General features: G+C 40.7%; 1 protein-coding gene across 2 annotated transcripts in view; it reads left to right on the top strand.

The window, feature by feature from the left end:
* The first annotated feature begins 1,395 nt into the window (after positions 1 to 1,395).
* The window catches only part of POC5 (POC5 centriolar protein), a 31,343-nt gene continuing 13,310 nt past the window's right edge, over positions 1,396 to 19,428 (top strand). The window contains exons 1-8 of one of the 2 annotated variants that reach the window (XM_043920105.1): positions 1,396 to 1,516; positions 5,384 to 5,479; positions 10,251 to 10,392; positions 12,820 to 12,903; positions 13,182 to 13,384; positions 14,925 to 15,101; positions 16,687 to 16,791; positions 18,350 to 18,529. In XM_043920105.1, the coding sequence (XP_043776040.1) occupies positions 5,396 to 5,479; positions 10,251 to 10,392; positions 12,820 to 12,903; positions 13,182 to 13,384; positions 14,925 to 15,101; positions 16,687 to 16,791; positions 18,350 to 18,529 (975 nt within the window). In that variant the 5' untranslated portion in view covers positions 1,396 to 1,516; positions 5,384 to 5,395. Of the gene's footprint in view, positions 1,521 to 5,383; positions 5,480 to 10,250; positions 10,393 to 12,819; positions 12,904 to 13,181; positions 13,385 to 14,924; positions 15,102 to 16,686; positions 16,792 to 18,349; positions 18,530 to 19,428 lie in introns of both variants that reach the window. The other variant, XM_043920106.1, reaches the window with a different exon arrangement.

Consider the following 19,428-nt stretch of genomic DNA (forward strand, 5'->3'; position numbering starts at 1 on the left):
CTGGCAATTCAATTTTCATGGATTTCTGGGAGTGCTAGTCTCCTCTCTTTGGCTCCCCCTGTAGGAACCTTGGAAAAGAGTCTGTTGTAAATTAATAACACAGAGACAGGTTTGTTCTCTCTTTTAAATTCAGCTTCATGGAAGAGTGGTGATGGCTTACCCAACAATTTTCTAAGAAAATCTGCCCCCAAAGAGATAGAGAAGAGAAACATGGAGCCAAGTACAGGAAGGCACGGGGATAATGAATCAGAAACAATTACATAGTAAGGGGTCACCACATGGCAATTCAATTTAAAAACAGATTTTTGGAAAAAAAACAAACAAACAGATTTTTGAACCAGTTGTGAATTTGTATCTATCAATAGGAATTTATCCTTTATAATAAGCATGGAAAAGATGGGGGGGGGGGACAAATATAGCTTGTGCCAAAGCAACTGCTGGTGCTCTTCTTATTTCATTGCTTGCATAAACAGAATTCTGACTCTACCCACAGGTAAGTAGGTGGGATCCAGGTTATGCCACTTCTATCTACAGAAAAAGAAGCGGATACCTCATCCTCTAGGTGCCACAGGGAGCCTGAAAATTCACCAGAATCTCATTACTTGCCCTTCAGATTGGAACATTCCCTTTGCCATGTGGATCCTAACGTACCTCTAGCTATTATGCCAATACAAGCTGAAAGGCTAGTTTTTTTATGTGTGCGTGATAGGTATTTTAAATATAGTAAGTCATTTAATCCCCCTACAACCCTATATGTGGATAGCATTATCCAAGGTGACAGTAAGTAGGTGATATAACCAGGATGTACTTAACGATGACTCTAAGGGCAACACTCGCTTCGCCAGAAGGGCTTGCCTTGCAATCTGACACGTTTGAAGTCATTAATATAACCTAGACTACCAGTTTCGTAAAGTGTGGTCCGCAGACCCCTGCAGTCATAATCACTGTTGGTCTCTGTTAAAAATTCAGTCTTGCTCAAGACCGAAGGAATCAGCAGGTGGCGGGGTTAGCGATTCTGTCGTGGGGCACCCGAGGAAGGAGACGATTCATTTGCCTGAGGACCACACGCATAGACTACGGGCACTGTCGAAAAGACACCAGTATTCCGCCCTAGCTGACTTCAGTCCTGCTTGGCAGTCTAACCAAATCGGGTCTCAGGGTTGTCCGGTACCCCGCAGGCCAGAACCGCACTGACCCCGGGCTTCTGAACGCGGGGCGGAGCTACTTAAGACTCCGCCCTCTCCGAACCAGCCATAGCCAGGCTGCTGCTCTCCCGAAGCAACTTCATTCCGGCTGCGCCCTTCCCCGGTGCGGGGCCCCGCCCCCGACGCGCGGACCAATCAGACGGCAGGTTGCTGAAGCTCGCGGCCAATGCCCGGGGCCGTCTTTACTTCCTCTTTGCAGTTTGAAACTGTCAGGTTGCTGCTGGGGAAGCTGCTGGACTCGCTGTTGTTGCAGCGGCGACGAGGGGAGAAGACGCGGAGCGGGGCGTTGGGGTTTGCAGAGCGCCTGGGCAGTGGGTAAGCGGCGCCCCTGGCGAAGGCTCTGGAGTGGGGTTTAAATAGCCCCGGCCGGGTTTGCAGCCCCTGGGGATCGGACACGACAGGGTTGGGGGCGTCTTCGGGAAAGTAAGGCCCTTGAGCTGCTCTGCGGGACGGCGAGATGGAGAGGTTTCCCCTCGGCGTCGGGGAAGAGAGGGCAGGAAGGAAAGTTGCCTGAAGTGTAATAACGGTATTGCAGCTGTAGGTTCGGGTCATTTAAGACGTATGGGCTAAAATGACCGTGTGTGACTCTTTGTTGTTTTTAAGTAACATTTTGATGTGACACAGGGGTGAGAGAACTTGTAGCCCTGTGCTTGCTCGCAACTGCTTTTTCCTCTGCTGTAGTCCGTGGCGTGGGGAGGGGCTGGCGCACCCCCTCTCCTTGCCTGCAGTTAGGACAGGTCAAGGGCGCAGGGACGTCACTCAGCTGCCAGCTCGCACGGTAATTCACTATTCCAGTGCCTCTTGGGGGTTAATTTGAATTCCTGGACCCTGCTTCCGTTAACAGCCAGGTAATTACCAAGATCTAATTTGACTTATTTGGCCATAGACAAGCGCTCAGAAATTTTTATCTCGTGATTTCTGAGATCTTGGGTTAGAGAATTCTGAAAATTTGATTATCTGATGTGCATCTGCTTTCCATCAAAGCAAGTTTCATTTTTCTCCTTTGTCTCAGAACTAGAAACAATAAGGAAAATAGCTACTGTTGTAGGGTTTTAGATAAATTGTCAGACTTTGATGTCATCAAAACAGGACAGATGGAAGATTTATAGCATATTTTCTAAAAGTACAGTATTTGTTTTGTGTCTGCAGTATATATATTAAGAAACTCTTTTTGAGATGTGACCCCCAATCCCAACCCCCGTATTACCAGTACCCCCAATCCCAGGCCCCCTTATTACCAATCTTCAAACACATCCTAAAGGAAGAACTGAATGGAAATAGAAAGGACAAAGTTACCACAGTGGTGGATTTGAGTCCCTTAAAGCAGCCTGCCTTCTGCAGAGGCATGTGCTTATTTTATCCTCCCTAATTGGCTTAACTAAAGTCACTCATGCTGAGATTTAGTTTACTTATCTTGTGTCTACACAGTAATGCTCACTGAATACAGTTAATATTTCCTTTCCATAGTCTAGCCTCAATCTGTGTTTCCATTCTAATACTGCACTTCTACCTGGATCTGCCCTTTCTCCTTCAATTTCTTCATCTGGTAATTTTCAGCCTGCTTGATTAAGACTTGTTTTACTTTCCGCTGAAATTGTCCAGGCAAATGCCCCAGCAACTTCTGATTGCCAAACTCAAGGGATTCTGTCAGATTCTCATCTTCCCTTGGCGTCTGTCCCTGACCACTCCCTCCTGGAGGTTCCTGTGATGCTGTTCTCGGGGTTCTACTGTTCTGACTTCCTTTTCCATCATTTTTGGTTCCTCTTCACTTACCCTTTAAATATTAGCAGTTCTGATTTTAACTCTCCTCTTGTTACAGTGGTGGTGGTGTAATCACCAAGTCATGTCCCACTCTTGGGACCCCATGGACTGTAGCGTGCCAGGCTCCTCTGTCCATGGAATTTTCCAGACAAGAATACTGGAGTGGGTTGCCATTTCCTTCTCCAGGCATCTTCCCGACCCAGGGATTGAACTCAGGTCTTCTGCATTTCAGGTGGATTCTTTACCGAGTGAACCACAAGGGAAGCCCATCCCAGCTACAGTAGTGGTCCTTAACTTTACTAAAGCTGTAGTACCCTCTGGACACATATTGGAAGATGAGGAGCCTCTTCCTAGAAAAATATGCATGCACTAAAAATACTGCACACGGTTTGGGTCTAGGAACCTCAGAATAAGAACTCACACTTCTTTTCCTAGGTGATCTTAACCTCTCCCTTGTATCAGCAGTTCCCATTATGCTGATTCCTCAGAATGAATTCCCAAACCTTTACCTCCAGTGCAGGGCTTCCACTTTGCTTAACCCCAAGAAGCACCTTTCACCTTGTAGTCATTGTGGACGGCAGTACTTGGACTTGTGCATCGAATAACTGGCGTGGTCAGATACTCCATACTTGCAGCCTCACTTCAGTGCCTTAGAGTCACCTCACCCCAGGAAGTCTGATGATGAGACCATATTACCCTTCCCCCAGTCTACTTATCTTCCTGTATTCCTTGCCTTGGGGAGTATCACCACCATCCATCATTGCCAGCCAGAAATCTGGACCAGAGCAGCAGTTCTTCCCTTTAACCCCTTAACCGATTGTTGATCACAGTCTCAAATTTCCACTGCCACAGCACAACTTGCAGTCATACCTCTGACCCCATTTATCTCCTCCATTACTGCCAGAAGGAACATATATCTCTTGGACTACTGCAGTTGGCTCTCAATTGCTCTCTCTTTCATATCCCACCTCTCAAATCCATCCTGAAAGCTGCCAGAGTGATCTTTCTAAAAGACAAGCCTGATCATGTTATCACTTGTTTAATTAAGACTTTAATAACTTCTTTTAGAAAAAAGATGAAACTTTTTGACATGATGTAATTGTGATCTTTCATGATCTGGCAGCTCCTCACTTTGCCTGTTTCATCCTTAGCCAAACCCTGATCTGTGCCCTTTGCTCCAGCCTCACGAAATACTTGCAGTTCCTGGCATATGTGTCTGCATCTCTTTGTCTTTGCTTATACTGCACTGTTGCCTCACATATCCTGTATCTTTTATCTGTCTTTCAGGTCTCAACACCCCAATCAGCTGTTCCCATTTCTTCACACCCTCCCCGTCCTACCCCATGAAAAAGGCTACTCCAACCTTTCTACTTTGTGCCTCTGTTGTTTTAGGATCTAACAGCACTTTTTTCAAAAGTAATTACTACTATATGCATGCAGAGAAGGCACTGGTGACCCACTCCAGTACTCTTGCCTGGAAGATCCCATGGATGGAGGAGCCTGGTGGGCTGCAGTCCATGGGGTCGCTAAGAGTCAGATACGACTCAGCAATTTCATTTTCACTTTTCACTTTCATGCATTGGAGAAGGAAATGGCAACCCACTCCTGTGTTCTTGCCTGGAGAATCCCAGGGACGGGGGAGCCTGGTGGGTTGCCGTCTGTGGGGTCGCACAGAGTCGGACACGACTGAAGTGACTTAGCAGCAGCAGCAGTATATGCATGTCTAGCCCTTCTTGTAGATTGCAGAGACCTTGAGGATAAGGACTTCTTCACCTTAACTTTCTCCCCAAGTCTTGCATATAACTGGTATTCAGATCATTTTGAATAGTCACTGTTTGCCTTTTAAGTAATTTATGTACTTGTCACTAAAAGTACTTATATTGTGACTTATTTTTTGGTTAAGATCTTAAACAGTGTTTCTTTGCATGGTATTAGAATTTGTTCTGTATAATCTTGCTTTTCTTAAAAGAGTATTCCCAAAAGGTCAGTTCCTCAAGCAGAGAATTTACCAAATTGTTCCTTCTCTCTCGGTTCCGTGTCTCATAGGAGAAGACACAGCATCCAGGTGCTCAAACGTTGTTGAACGGCAGTCACACTCTCTTATGCTCCACAGCCCGCGCTGTGGCTTTTTCTGAGGAGCTTCCACTTTCCTTTAGTCTTTCATGTATTTACCTCATCTCCTTGACCACATCATAAGCTCACTACTTGGGAGCTGAGTGTTTTTTTCTTACCCAGTGATTTTTTGAACCCAGTGGGTGTTCAATATGTTGAATGATTTTAACATGTTGAATGATTATTGTTTCCAGGATAGGATGTTATTACACACAAACACACACACACTCATATTTAGAAAGCATTTTATTTTAATTTAAATATTGCAAAAAAATAAACTAAAGTTAGCTTTTACTGTTTTATAGAATTTATACAGAATGTCATCAGACGGGGAGATACGCTCACCTCCAGTTTTGCAAAAAGACTCCGACCGAGACAGTTCTGTCTCCTCAGATCTTCAGGTAGGAAGACATGTCTAAATTTACTATAACTTATTTATTTCAAGTACATGACAGTATGAGGGAAAACTGGGAATACATTTCTCGTTCATTCATGCCATTTACATTTATAAGTATAATATGTTTATAATGTTTGTAAAATTATAATAATATCAAATGTTGGGAATTATTTTACACACTTGGAAAAATACCTCGCATTGTTTCAATTAACCTTTCAGAAAATAATCATGAACTCTTCTAGTATTCTCTGTACCAGAGCTCCAAACAATACAATGAAAGGAGAAGCTGAAAATCTGAAGAAACACTTTTCTGTTGAAATTTTCTCTTTGTAGCTCTCTCATGAATGTTGCTTTCACTTTAGTGCAAATCAGTCTGCTGTGGAAACTATCCAGAGTTCTGGGGCCCTAGACTCCCCAGTGTTCCACTCTTGGTTCTGGCCCCTGCTGCCGCACCACTGAGCTCCCGCTGGTGCCCAGGACCTGGGCAGTGACAGGTACCCCGACTATGCAAGGTGTGGCTCTTATATGAAATGTTTTATATTTCTTTCAATTCTAAATGTTTTATCATCAAAAATATGGATTAAGATTTCTAGAGGAGATTTTGAATGAGAGAATACTGACATGGTGTATCTTGGGTTTTCTCCCTCTTAAGAGGGGAAAAGCTGGATAGTATGTTTATGCCTAAGTAGAGTAAGTGGCTGTTGACATCGTAGTAGATGACAGAAGCTTTAGGGAAATATTTTATGAAACAAATGTGTTCCTTTAATTGAAATTACAGGTTTAGGAATTGGGAAGCTATTAGAAAAGTATCCGTGAGTTTTTACTAGGGTAAAAGTGGTCTGGAATTATGACATAGATGTTTCATCCTTGCCTTCCCTTTGAATGGTACCTCTCCCATTTCCTGCTTTCTTTTTAGGTGACAGTGCTTTACTGCATCCTTCATCTTTTCTGTATTCCAACTTCTTCAAAAGAGAACGGTTTAACTTAGGTATACCAGTGATACTGTGATTTATAATTAAAATATTTGGCCTTCATCCCATTTCTGGCACAGAGCTCCTAAAAATATTGGGATTTCCTAACTAGTGAGGAAATGAAGGTATCTTTTGTTACATTGATGATGTGACTTTTAGACTTCACCCAAGGATGAAGACTGGTTGCTAGGAGAAAGCCAACCACGTGATTAGCTGGTTGGAACTTTCAGTCACACACACTCCCCCACCTTGAGGGAGGGGAGAGGGCCTGGAAGTTGAATCAGTCACCAGTGGTCATTGATTTAATCAATTGTACCTATTTAATAAAACCCCATAAAAACCCAAAAGGACTGGGTTTGGGGAACTTCCCGCAGGAGAACACTTGGAAGTGTGGGGTGACTGGCCTGTCGGGAGAGGGCATGGAAGCGCCATGCCCCTTCCCCAAATCTTGCCCTGTATATCCCTTCCCCCCGGCTGTTCCTGGAGTCCAGCCTTTTATAATAAACTGGTGATCTAGTAAGTGTTATGTTTCTCTGAGTACTGTGAGCCCTCTAGCAAATTAGTCAAACCCACGGAGGGGGTCTTTGGAACCTCTGGTCCGTAGCTGGTTGGTCTGAGGCACAGGTGATAACCTGGACTTGCGACTGGCATCTGAAGTGTGGGGCGGGGAGGGCAGTCATGGGACTGACCCTCCACCTGCGCAGTCTGATACCGGCTCTGCTGGAAACGGTCAGAACTGAGACACCCAGGTTGTGTCAGAATTGCTTACAAATCACGCTTTGTAATTGTTGGGTCCAGGGCCCTTATAAGACCTTATAAGATGAACACCTTGTAAGATCTCATGTTGTCATTTTTGTCAAGAAACAAAGCTTTATGTCAAAGGAAATCTCTAGAGTAGAATTTTAAGAGATGGAGGGGAAGAATCTTCTAGACATGCCAGAAATCATTCTGTGTTATTGGTTATCTGTGCTTAGAATGCCACCCTAACTGAGATTCTGTTTTTAGTAACCCTCAACTTATGACCCTACTGGTCCTTGACAACAGTTGAAAGCCTGCCCATATTCCATTACTGGAAACATTAAAAAGTATAAATCCTGAAAATAATGTGTAAGATAACATAAAGTAACTATATACTTTGACATATATAGTAAATATTTAACACCAGACACTTAATACAAAAGCCCCTCATAAGTCAGTATTCCCCTTAAGGGCATTTTATTACTGTTTCTAACATGTGAATTCTTCATAAAACCATTGATGATAAATGCTGAAGGCTGGGCAGCATCCGTAGTACTTACTCTCTTACAATCTCCTCTAATCACAACTCCAAAGTATCAGCCCGTTGCCCTGACCACACTTGGCATGCATGGGTTCAGCTGTGTTTCAGGGTCACATCAGTCCAGCGACTGAGCGGGGGAGGCAGAATGACAAGTTTTGGTCATTACTTTAGGATTCTTTTTTACCTTAAGGCAGGTTATCTTTGACAGTTAAGAAGATATTACTAAGCTCAGCTCAGTGCTCTGTGATGACCTAGAGGCGGGGTGGAATGGAGGGGTGGGGTGGGAGGGAGGCTTCTGAGGGAGGGGATATGTGTGTACCTGTGCCGATGCGTGTTTCTGTACAGCCTTGGAAAGCAATTGTACTCTGATTTTAGACGCAGTCATAGAGAGCAGACTCATGGACATGGGGCTGGGGGAGGGGAGGAAGGAGAGGGTGGGTTGTATGAAGGAGTGACGTGGAAATACACGTCACCACATGTAAAATAGACAGGCAAATGGGAGTTTGCTGTGTGGCCCAGGAGCTCAGATTGGGGCTCTGTAACGACCTCGAGAGGTGGGATGGGGAGGGAGGCGGGAAGGAGGTTTAAGGGGGAGGGGACGTGGGGATACCTGTGTCTAACTCCTCTTGATGTTTGGCAGAAACCAACACAATACTGTAAAGCAATTAACCTTCAATTAAAAATAAATAAGTTCCAAAATAAATAAATAAATTCTTAAAAATAAAAAAAAATTATACTCCAATTTTTCTAAAAGGTATGAAAAAGAAAGAGGATATTACTTATTTTTACCCTAAACTAAAAAATAACCCATTTGGCCTGTGTCTGCGTATATGAAATGTAAATAATTGTTTAAATGACTAATTTTTCCATTTTTTTCCTTAAAGTAAGTTAAAATATATATGTATACTGAACACTATTAATGTATACCTATTTCCATCCCCTTTAACTCAAACTGATTGTTGTGAGAACTTAGAAATATGTGTTTGGATCTTTCTCCCTTTTCTGAGGTCAAACTAGGGAAGCCACGAGTTAAAGTCATTGACTGTCCCTTCCCTTCCATTCCTGGAGCACAGTTTATTCCTGTGGTAGTAACCTAACTGAGCAGAGCTGATGTGGCTACCTCTAGTTGTTATTGCCTCCAGAGGAAGTAGGTTCTAAAAGTTAATTGATAGCAAAATACTTGGGTGTGTTTAGTTAAATATTCTTACTCACAGAAACCCACAGGGAAACTATATGGGTTGCTAATTTTCAAACACCTATACTGTATCATAATGTTCTTATTAAAGGTAGGGCTCTTTCTTTGATTTAGACAATTGCTGTTAATTCAATTTAGCACATTTCAAGGAGGTAATTTGGAGCATCACTTAGCTCTTCATCCTGATGGTGAGTCAAATAATAACACTTATGACTAATGAAATGATGATAATGGAATTTTCTGTATCTGAACTTTTTATGGGGAAAAATTAATATTAAATGATAGTTTAGAGCAAGACACTTCATATGCCTTTAAACCTTCCCCCAAATCTTAGTGCAAAGACGTTCTCTAGGTCCATGCCATAAGACTCTTTGAGGGGCTTTAGCTAGCTGCATGCTGCAACTAAAAATCCTGCGTGCCACAACTAAGACCCAACGCAGCCAAAATAAATTAATTAATTAAAAAAAAAAGACTCTTAGAAGTCCTTAATAGGAATATATGTTGCCTCAGTGACCAGCCCCTTTTGAACAGAGACTAAGTTCCAGTACTGATAGAATTTTTTTGATTTGGCTAAATAAATATCTATCTGTGTCAGGAAATTCCTTTTTTTTTTTTTAACCTTGAGGCATATTCCTGTAAGGCCTACACTTGGTGACCTGCCATGTTTTCATCCTCTTTTCTCATGTTGCCAGCAGGTAGAACTGAACAGGTTGGCATCCATGTTCTCTTTTTCACTTTATTATTCTTTCTCTTCCAGCATTTCTCTTGCACTCTTTCCATGTTTGTATATGAAGAGACTCAGGGTGGTTGTAGAACTGGGTGGGGCAGGGGGCACCAAGAGCGAAAGCTACTTTTCATCCCTAGACCTCCCCACTGTCGAGTCTTTGGGAGCAGCATCGTGGAACTAAGTTCCAAACAGGCGGCGACATGACTGGGTCTTTTTCTCACCTGCGAGCAGTTGCCAGTTGAGAGAAGGTTCTTCTGTGTCATAGATGCTGATAGGCTCCAGGAAAGTGCCCCAGGTAATCTTTGTGTCACTGTTTTAAATTGACACGCTGAAGGAATAGGGGTACTAAAGCTTCATCACCAGAAGAAATCGGGGTAGGTCTATTTGTTGCATTTTCTTGCTTGTTTTTAAGAAATTTCACTTACTACGAGAGAGTAAGTAAATGACGAATGAAAGACATAAATCCCAAGTACCTATTTCTTTCTATTGTTTAGGCATACTGTTTTGGAAACTGAAGTAGAGAACATCTTTGTGACCATTCCTTTACCAGAATGTCCATTGTGACAGGGATACACTGCGTTATTTTTTGTTGACTTTTCACAGGAAGAGTATGAAGAACTGCTTCGTTACGCTGTAGTGACTCCAAATACTGAAGCAGGTGCTTCGCAGCCATCTCATTCAAAGGGAGAAGCAGTGCCAGATGTTAAAATTCCTACTATAATTGATGATATTCTTCAAAATCCAGGTTATGTATATTTTTCGAGATGTCCCTTAATTTAATATGTTACTGAGCTTTTTAATTCTGTTGACTTATGATAGTGAAAACACTTCTCTAGTGCTTCTTCTCATCAGCAGTGTATATCTGTCATCTGGGGAAGAGTTTACATTTTTAAATGTTTTTCTTGGCTCTTATATGACAGTTGAATTTTTATTTGAAATTCGTTTGACTATTTTATGAAAAATCATAAAATTAAAGCAAACACTGTGGCAGTTATATGTCTCTTAGTGAAATGTGTTGCATCTCTTTCAATACAATGGTTTTATGCCAAGAAACACTGGAAATGAAATGCCCAAGTCCCCAAATTAGAGATAGTCTATAGATAGCCCTCAGAACCCCTTAAGTTCATAACCACGTGCTCGGACTTTATCAGCAGTATTTATCTGGGCCTGGAGGGCTGTCTGGATTGTCACCACAAAGTTGGACCCACCTGGGAACTGTGTTGCTGACACTGAGAACTAATACAAACCAGGATGTGTATTGATAGATGAGTGAGTGAAAGGTGGAGAAAGGAGGATGAAGTTCCTTTTACTATCTGTTCCTTACTCAGTACAAGATCCCAAACAGCTCGCTCAAAATGAGTGTTCTTTCCAGGGGCACAGACCACCCTCCTGGATCGGCCCTGATAACGAGCAGTTATTAGCAGCAAGTAAACCCCAAAGACCCTCCTCCGAGCGCACGGCGCAGCCAGCCCAGCCGCAGGCTCTTAGGCACCTCGGGGGCCACAGCCCTGGGTCTGTCGTTCTCTCCCTCCGTAGACGTGGAGTTTCATTGCTTCTAGCCTACAGCACCGAATCAACAAACAGGACCAGAACCTCAAAACATGTGTATTTCTTCTAACACTGAAACATACTAGCACTGAGCAGTTTCTGCCCAAATTTTGTTGATCTTCAAAAGATAAGACCTTTGAATTTATTCATTCACTATGAGTGATCTTGACATGTTTTAATTACATGCACTTTCTACTGAGCAAACCCAAACCCAAACACTCTCCTACAGCCTCACTTGGGGCTTTCCAGGCGGCTCAGTGGTAAAAGAATTCGCCTGCCCATGCAGGAGACATGAGTTCAGTCCCTGGGTTGGGAAATCCCCTAGAGGAGGGAATGACAACCCACTCCCATATTCTTGCTTGAAAAATCCCATGGACAGAGGAGCCTGGCAGGCTGCAGTCCATGGGGTTGCAAAGAGTCGGACATGACTTGAGTCCACACGCACACATGCAGGCAGTCTTTAGGACCTAAGGATGCTGGTCTTTTCTAGCATGTACAGTATAGTCAAGGCTGTGGTTTTTCCAGTAGTCATGATGAATGTAAGAGCTGGACCATAAAGAAAGCTGAACGCCAAAGAATTGATGCTTTTAAACCGTGGTGTTGGGGAAGACTTGAGAGTCCCTTGGACTTCCAAGGAGACCAAACCAGTCAATCCTAAAAGAAATCAACCCTGAATATTCATTAGAAGGACTGATGCTGAAACTGAAGCTCCAGTACTTTGGCCACCTGATGTGAAGAGCTGACTAATTAGAAAAGGCCCTGATGCTGACAAAGATTGAAGGCAGGAGGAAAGGGGATGATAGAGGATGAGATGGTTGGATGGCATCACTGACTCAATGGACATGAGTTTGAGCAAGCTCTGGGAGTTGGTGAAGGACAGGGAAGTTGGTGTGCTGCAGTCCATGGGGTCGCAAAGAACTGGACGGGACTGAGCGACTGAACAACAACAATAATAGTATTTGCTTATGTTCTGCCCTTTCCAAAAAGTGTTTGAGATCGACATGCCTAACATTCAGTGAATTTAGACATTTTTATCCATACATAGACTTAGAGGGAACTTCGTAAATTTATCACCCCATTCTCTTTACTCTTGGTATTGCCATTGCTTGGTGTAAAGAAGGTTGTGTTGAAGCTGGCAAAGTATCTAAGCCTCTCACAAAGCCATCCTTGTGAGGTTTCTTTTCCAGTTTCCTTTTTGCCATGTATTGACTAAAGGTTTCTGAGGTAGAAGTAAAGAAGTCCCCATTTGGAGGGAACCAGTGTCACTTAAGTTTTAGTAGAGCTAAGGAAAAGCAGCAGGCCCTAGAAATGTCCAGTGTTGTAGGACATGACACTTATACTACATCAGTATGAACTGAATGCCACTAGTAAACTGAAGTCTTTTTCATCCATATTTGTCGGGTGAATTAAACTTATTAATGATGCAATAAGACGTTTTCAAGTCTCACAGTTTTTCCTTCCTTATTCTTTGTCTTAGTGTTCCTGTCCCTAGCCTACTGTATTTTCCTTGTTCTAAAATCTTGCTTATGCACAGCTACCTTCTTCAATTAGGTATGTGTGATTAGGTATTTTATATAAGACTGATTAGGTTTAATTAAAAGAAAAACCTCTTTCTTTTCATCAGGAAATAGCCCTGCAGTGAGAAAAACAAGGATGGAAGTTGGAAAAGGATGTGATTTAAATACTTCAGTTCATTCAAAGACAGATGGTATGACTTTTCCTTAGCTTGTTTTTGTTACTGTACAACATTGTGTGCTTTGGTGAATATTATCCAGGTAGTAAGGGGAATAATTTCAGCATATTACTTACTGCAAGGATTTTTAAATGCTATATGGGTAATTTGTTAAGCAGTACTTTTGAAAATAATTGTATAAGATGCTCAGTACCCTTAAGACAGATTTAATGCATTATAATGTGTGGCATTTTTTCTTAAAACTGCTGGATTAGAGCACAGATTAGATTACTCCAACTTTTCTTTTTTTCTAGGGTCATCACCAGCATCCCCAAGGAAGCCACCTCACCCGGTCATGGATTTTTTCAGTTCAAATCTTTTAGTTGACTCTTCCTCACCAGGGTCTAATTCCAGTCCTATCGATGCCCATGAAATAATTGTGACTGATTTTGTTGTTTCTGATGAAAACCTTCAAAAGATGGAAAATGTGCTTGATCTTTGGAGTTCAGGTCTTAAGGTATTACAGTTGTTTAATATGTAATGTAGCAGTTTTGCTCAAGTTCACTGGTTATTCTTTGTTTCTTTGAATTAAAAAGTTAAAAACAAAACAAACTGTAGTTGCCAAAGATCAGTCCAGTGTTGTAAATCCGGGCTTGTCGGTCGTTACTGCCCGTATGAATCACCTGGGGATTCTGATAAACTGCAACTTCTTAGTCAGTCCTGGTCCAAGATGGAGCACTGCTAACAAGCGCCCAGGTGACGGTTCAGAAGCCATACTTGGAATAGCACAGTTTTGGATAGCTGCTGGAACAGCTCTGCATTCTCCACTGAACTTCTCCACTATTTTGAATGGCTCAGCCTGTGTGTGACTGCGAGAGACGCTTGCTGAACCTTTCCCGCATCATGCCTATGACTCACGGAATTGTCTCGTTTTATATGAGGCATAAGACCCAATCTTAGCAACATGTATTCATTTTATAGCCACTTATAGCAACCACAGGGTATAACTGATAAATTGATAAGAATTTTTTTTTTTTTTGGTGATGTTAGTGATCCCTAAGTAAAACAAAGTATTCCAGAAATGGCAGTTTTTCTGCAGCTTAAAATATAGTGGAGAAAACGACAGTTTTTCTGAAACATAGCTTGAGAAAACTAAACTGAGTATTCACATACACGGAGAAATTATGGTCATCAGAGTTTTGTGGCATCTATATTTTCTCCAATATTTGAAACCTTAAATTCTAGAAGTAATCTTTTAGTATAATTTTTCTCCATGGAACAGGTTTCATGCTTCTAACCATGGTGTAAGTCCACTGAGGTAGTACACCACCAACCATTTAAAGACTGTCATATGTTCAGTTAACCCTACTGTTATCCCTGCTGTTTTTTGATAATGTGATTATTTGGTCTTTTTGCTTATGCCTGTCAGTAGGGTAAAAATCAGTCTTAGCAATTTATTGTAAGGTGCCCATTGTGATCAATGATTTGGAGGAAGAAAGCATCAACTCTGATGGTTTCTACTGTTAATCTCTGTCTAAATACCATCCCAGTCCAGTGGCTTGACCTCAGGCATGGTCCTACATTTCCTTTTTCTCTCATCCACCTTAATACGGATATTTAAGTCCTTGACTTTATTTGTCCTATTTATTAATGAATGAGACCTAAAAAATTTTAATGACACTTCAGTTCAGTTCAGTTGCTCAGTCGTGTCCAACTCTTTGCAACCCCATGGACCACAGCACGCCAGGCCTCCCTGTCCATCACCAGCTCCCAGAGTTTACCCAAACTCATGTCCATTGAACCAGTGATGCCATTCAAGATTTCATAAATGTAACTTAAAATGGGAGAAAAAAGTATGTACTTAGTATGGTGTGTAAACTAAGAAGAGCTGTGGCTTGCTGAACATACAAACATTTTCATTGGTGGATGTTTTTTTTAATAGCTCTTATGTTGAATACTTGTTTTGAGTTTTTAAATTTTTTTCTTAATTTAAGCGTCATTTTATGAAGCAGCATTAAGGAGCAAACTACTTAATTGTCAGCATATTTATTTTTCAGACAAACATCATATCTGAACTAAGTAAATGGAGACTGAATTTTATTGACTGGCACCGAATGGAAATGAAAAAAGAGAGAGAGAAGCATGCAGCAGATGTAAAGCAACTGTGCAGCCAGATCAACAGCTTGAAGGAGCTGCAGAAAACCTATGAAGTCTCCATTGGGAGAAAGGATGAGGTCTTCTTTTCCGTACTGCTTTTTAAGTGAGAGTCAGTAAATGTCTTGCTGGTAATAAATGCCAGGAACTGAGTGTTTAGATCGTACCAGACACAAAGGGAAGCTCACTTCCGAAACTAGTAGGAAAGTAGATGCATAGAAATAAGCTTTATTCTTCATATTAACTGTGCTAGGATCATGTCATTTTCTCTTGGCCACCACGTTCAGTGTGCTGTAAGAGTGCTGTATTGAGTGTGGGAACACTCTTTTTTTTCTTTCCCATCTTTTCTTCCTAACCGCCCTGAAGAGAATGTCGGGGATCCAGCATTACCCACATTTTAAACCATCCTTTTGGAGGGGTATAGATATCCCACATTCTATCTGTGATACGTCTTTGTCCATTCATTAAGTCCTTTCTTCATTATGTTGATAAGCACAAGAGCACTGTTTGTTTTGCTTTCTGTTAGCCTCTTAAGAACTTGAGAGTAGGGTTCAAGTCTGTGCTAATCTGGGGCTTCCCAACAGCACCTTGAACAAAGCAGATGGGCAGCAAACCGATAGCTCTCCCAGGAGGATGGTGGCTTTCAGAGAACAGACACCTCGGCTACTTGTCTGCAGGTGCACCCTCACTATTTTAGTGAGCTAGAGAAGATTGTGGTTATTTTTTAAATATACTTTTTCAGAGTGTCATAGGATGCAGTGTAAAATCAGTCATTTTACATAACTTGCTTTTTTGAAACAATGATACTAATTTCAGTCATTTTCTATATTACCCTCAAACTCTGTCCTACAGTTTTAAAATATTTTATTAGATTTTTTTGTTTCAGAGTGTATCACACAAAAAGAGTATACATGCATATCTAGTTTTTGAAAACAAAGTGAACAGCCATGTGCCACTACACAGCTTAATAGAATATTACTAGTATCTTAGAATCCCTGCCCTTTTCCACTTTTGGAAATTACTTAAAGAACCAGAATAAATATCTCTCGGCAAATATGCCTAGTTTACTAAATCTCTTTTAATGGGCCCATTTTAGATATATATTTCAATTATTCAGTTCTTTATAAGAGAATATTATCTCAGGATTTAAAAGCCTTCATAGATTTTTTTTTAAGAACAGTAATAATATCACTGAAAAAGTACATTAAAATTAAATATTAATTATTTACTTTTATGATTTTGTTCAATCCAGAAAATCATTAAACATTTATTGAGGAACTTCTAATCCAAGCTGTTAAAGGTACTTAAGGACTAGAAAGATATTTTAAAACTGGTCTCTGCCCTCAAGTCTAGTGAATAAAAACATTTTGTATACATAGCAAAACTCTCAAATGTATGATGGTTTTTCTTGAATTAAATGCCAGTGATCATATTAATTTTCATACACACATTTTATTGATTATTACCAGGATACACATAATGAAGATTTCTTTCCTCTTTTGTTCCCTTTCATTCATTGATAAGTAGTGTATTCACATGGGGAAGTTTTTTGGTCTTTGTAAAGATAATGAGGTTACCTGGATGAATACAGTTTTGATCCATAAGTATTCTTTCTAGCATTTTTTGATATATGAAAAAAACCATTTTTCTCATTGCTGTTTACAGGTGATTTCTAGCTTGTCTCATGCCATAGGCAAGCAAAAGGAAAGGATAGAGTTGATGAGAACATTCTTCCACTGGCGAATCAACCACGTCAAATCGAGGCAGGATGTAAGTGTGAAAAACAAAAGCTGATTGATACTTATTAGACTTCTGAACTCAGAAGCATTTAGAATCACATATTAGAACTCTTGTTCAAGTCAGAGAAAGACTTGTTTTTTAATAAGTCAAAATGAATTAATTTAATGTTACTCTTAATTTAAACTTGAGGTTGGTACGGTTTGGGAAAAAAATACTTATATTTTGTAGATTTGTTGATATACATTTTCTACGTCATGGTAGGTTAAATACAGAGTGTACCTAAATTACAGATGTCCTGGTGATAGAACCCCTTTAACAAATTTGACCTCAGATTTAATTACATGAATTTATCATCTTTAGCATATCGTATGCTCCCTCTATTGTTTCTACTTCTAAAATGCCTGAATATATCATCTTTAAAGAGGCAGTACTATATTTATACATTATAAAGTTGCATAAATGTTTGTTGTGTAATTTGCCTCAAAAAGAATTTTAAAAATCCATGTCCATAAAACTCTGTAAAAATTGTTCTTAGTTTATATATAATTTAAACTTGAATATCTTTTAATTAAGTGAGCTGACTCAGTATATCAGTGTAAATATAAATTGAGAATAGTAGATTATTGTATCAGAAGTAGAAAAGTATGAAAGTATATATGTATCCCACAAGAAGCCAAAGACTCAAGAATGTAGGGGATGGAGATCCGTACGTATATATGCATTTTATTTATGATAATCATGTGAGTCATGGAGTAATCTTTATGCACTTAGTTCCAAGAAGTATATTTAAGGAAAAGGCTGTTACTGTCATGGAGTACGATTTCTCCTTTAAGAGTACTTCTTAGTGCTTTCCTTTATTAACCTCAGTAGATTAAATCTACATTAACCATATTTAAAAGGGCTATTTAAAATTGAGTCATATTTTGAAGGTTATTTATTGGGTGACGTAATGATAATATATTATGTTCAAATGTTAGTTGCAAGAGTTTAAGTTGCCATCATTTTTGAATAGAAAATTTTTTTAAGAAAATTGGAAATGCTTCTTCAGGAGACTTTAAATTCTTTGATAGAAGAATAGCATGTGTTCCTACTAGGATCATTTTACTATAAATTATGATGGCAGAGTGTGTAAACTCACCTGCTTATGGTGGTGGCCGCCGAGCTGGAGAGAAAGGGCCGTCTCGAGCCACACCACCACCCTTGCTGCCATCCAGCTCCTAGTCCTGTCCTCAGCCAGGTCATCAGATTCACAACCAAGATAGCATGGGCAAGCCACTCATTTTCTTCCATCCGTTTTTTTGTTTCTCCCCTGCCTTGATGAGTTGCATAAAGCCATGATATAATGGATAAGAGCTTAGGCTCTGGAATGAGGCAAGGCTGGCTTTTCGCTTTCTGCCTGTGTGACCTGGGCATGTCACTTAGCCTTCTAAGCCTGTCCTCCCATCCGCACATGAGAAGAACCTGAGTACACGGTATGAAATGCTGACGCATGTACCCCGCTTACCCCACAGGGCGAGGTTTTGTATTACTACTGCCAGTATATTTACCAGTCCACTGTGTTTTGAGTCTGTGTATTACTTTCATTCAGGTTTATGAAAGTAAACTAGCTGACCAGTATTTTCGGCGAACTTTACTGAAGAAAGCCTGGAGAGGCTGGCGGGCCGTAGTACAGAAGCAGTGGAAGGAGGTGGTGGAACGAGCTTGTCAAGCCAGAGCTGAAGAAGTCTGTGTCCAGATTTCCAATGACTATGAAGCCAAAGTTGCTCTGGTAAACGTTTTTTGCTTTATTTTCTCCTTTTTAAATAAAAATTAAGAACTTGGGTAGCCATCACTCACTGGCGAAGGAACCTGTTTCTCCAGTTTGATTCACTGTGGTGTGGGTTCAGGCAGACTGCTGGGAAGGGGCAGCACTGAGTCAGACTGGCAGACTCACTTATTCTTTTAACCGGTTATAACTTTGACCTCCAGACCTGTGTACATCTCTTGTATGTACGTTTCTCTTGGAAGTGTAAATCACCCACAGGTCATTACGTCTCTAAGAAAGCATACTTCCTTGGGCTTCTGCTGGCCTTTATTGAGCTATAAATAAAAACAAAAATGTTTACACCCGTGGCTGATTCACATCCATGTATGGCAGGAACCACCACAATATTGTAAAGTAGAAAGTGAGGTCGCTTAGTCATGTCCGACTCTTTGCGACCCGACCCCATGGACTGTAGCCTGCTAAGCTCCTGCATCCATGGGATTCTCCAGGCAAGAATACTGGAGTGGGTTGCCCTTTACTTCTCCAACTGTAAAGTAATTAGCCTCCAATTAAGTAAGTTAATTTTTAAAAGAAAGTTTATCCTTATGTTATTTTAAATAAACTATGGTTTTATAAGTTTGATATAAAGCAGTTGCATATAAATTGAAGTTATTTAGACTTATATCAATAATATAACATTGTTTCCATGTAAAAACATTTGAGACCCAAAAGGAAAATAAACACCATTTTGAAGAATGCAGTAGGCCTCTTGAAATCAAATATTAAAAGGAAAATTTTTTTCATCATTATAATACTAAATTCTTAAAGTTTTATTATGCAAATAACTTTCTGTGATTGACAGTGACATGCAAAAAAACATAGTACCTTTAGATTTGGTCAATGGCAAAGTGTTGTACCTAAGG

Source organism: Cervus elaphus, chromosome 12, assembly GCF_910594005.1.
Source record: "Cervus elaphus chromosome 12, mCerEla1.1, whole genome shotgun sequence".
Taxonomy (NCBI): domain Eukaryota; kingdom Metazoa; phylum Chordata; class Mammalia; order Artiodactyla; family Cervidae; genus Cervus; species Cervus elaphus.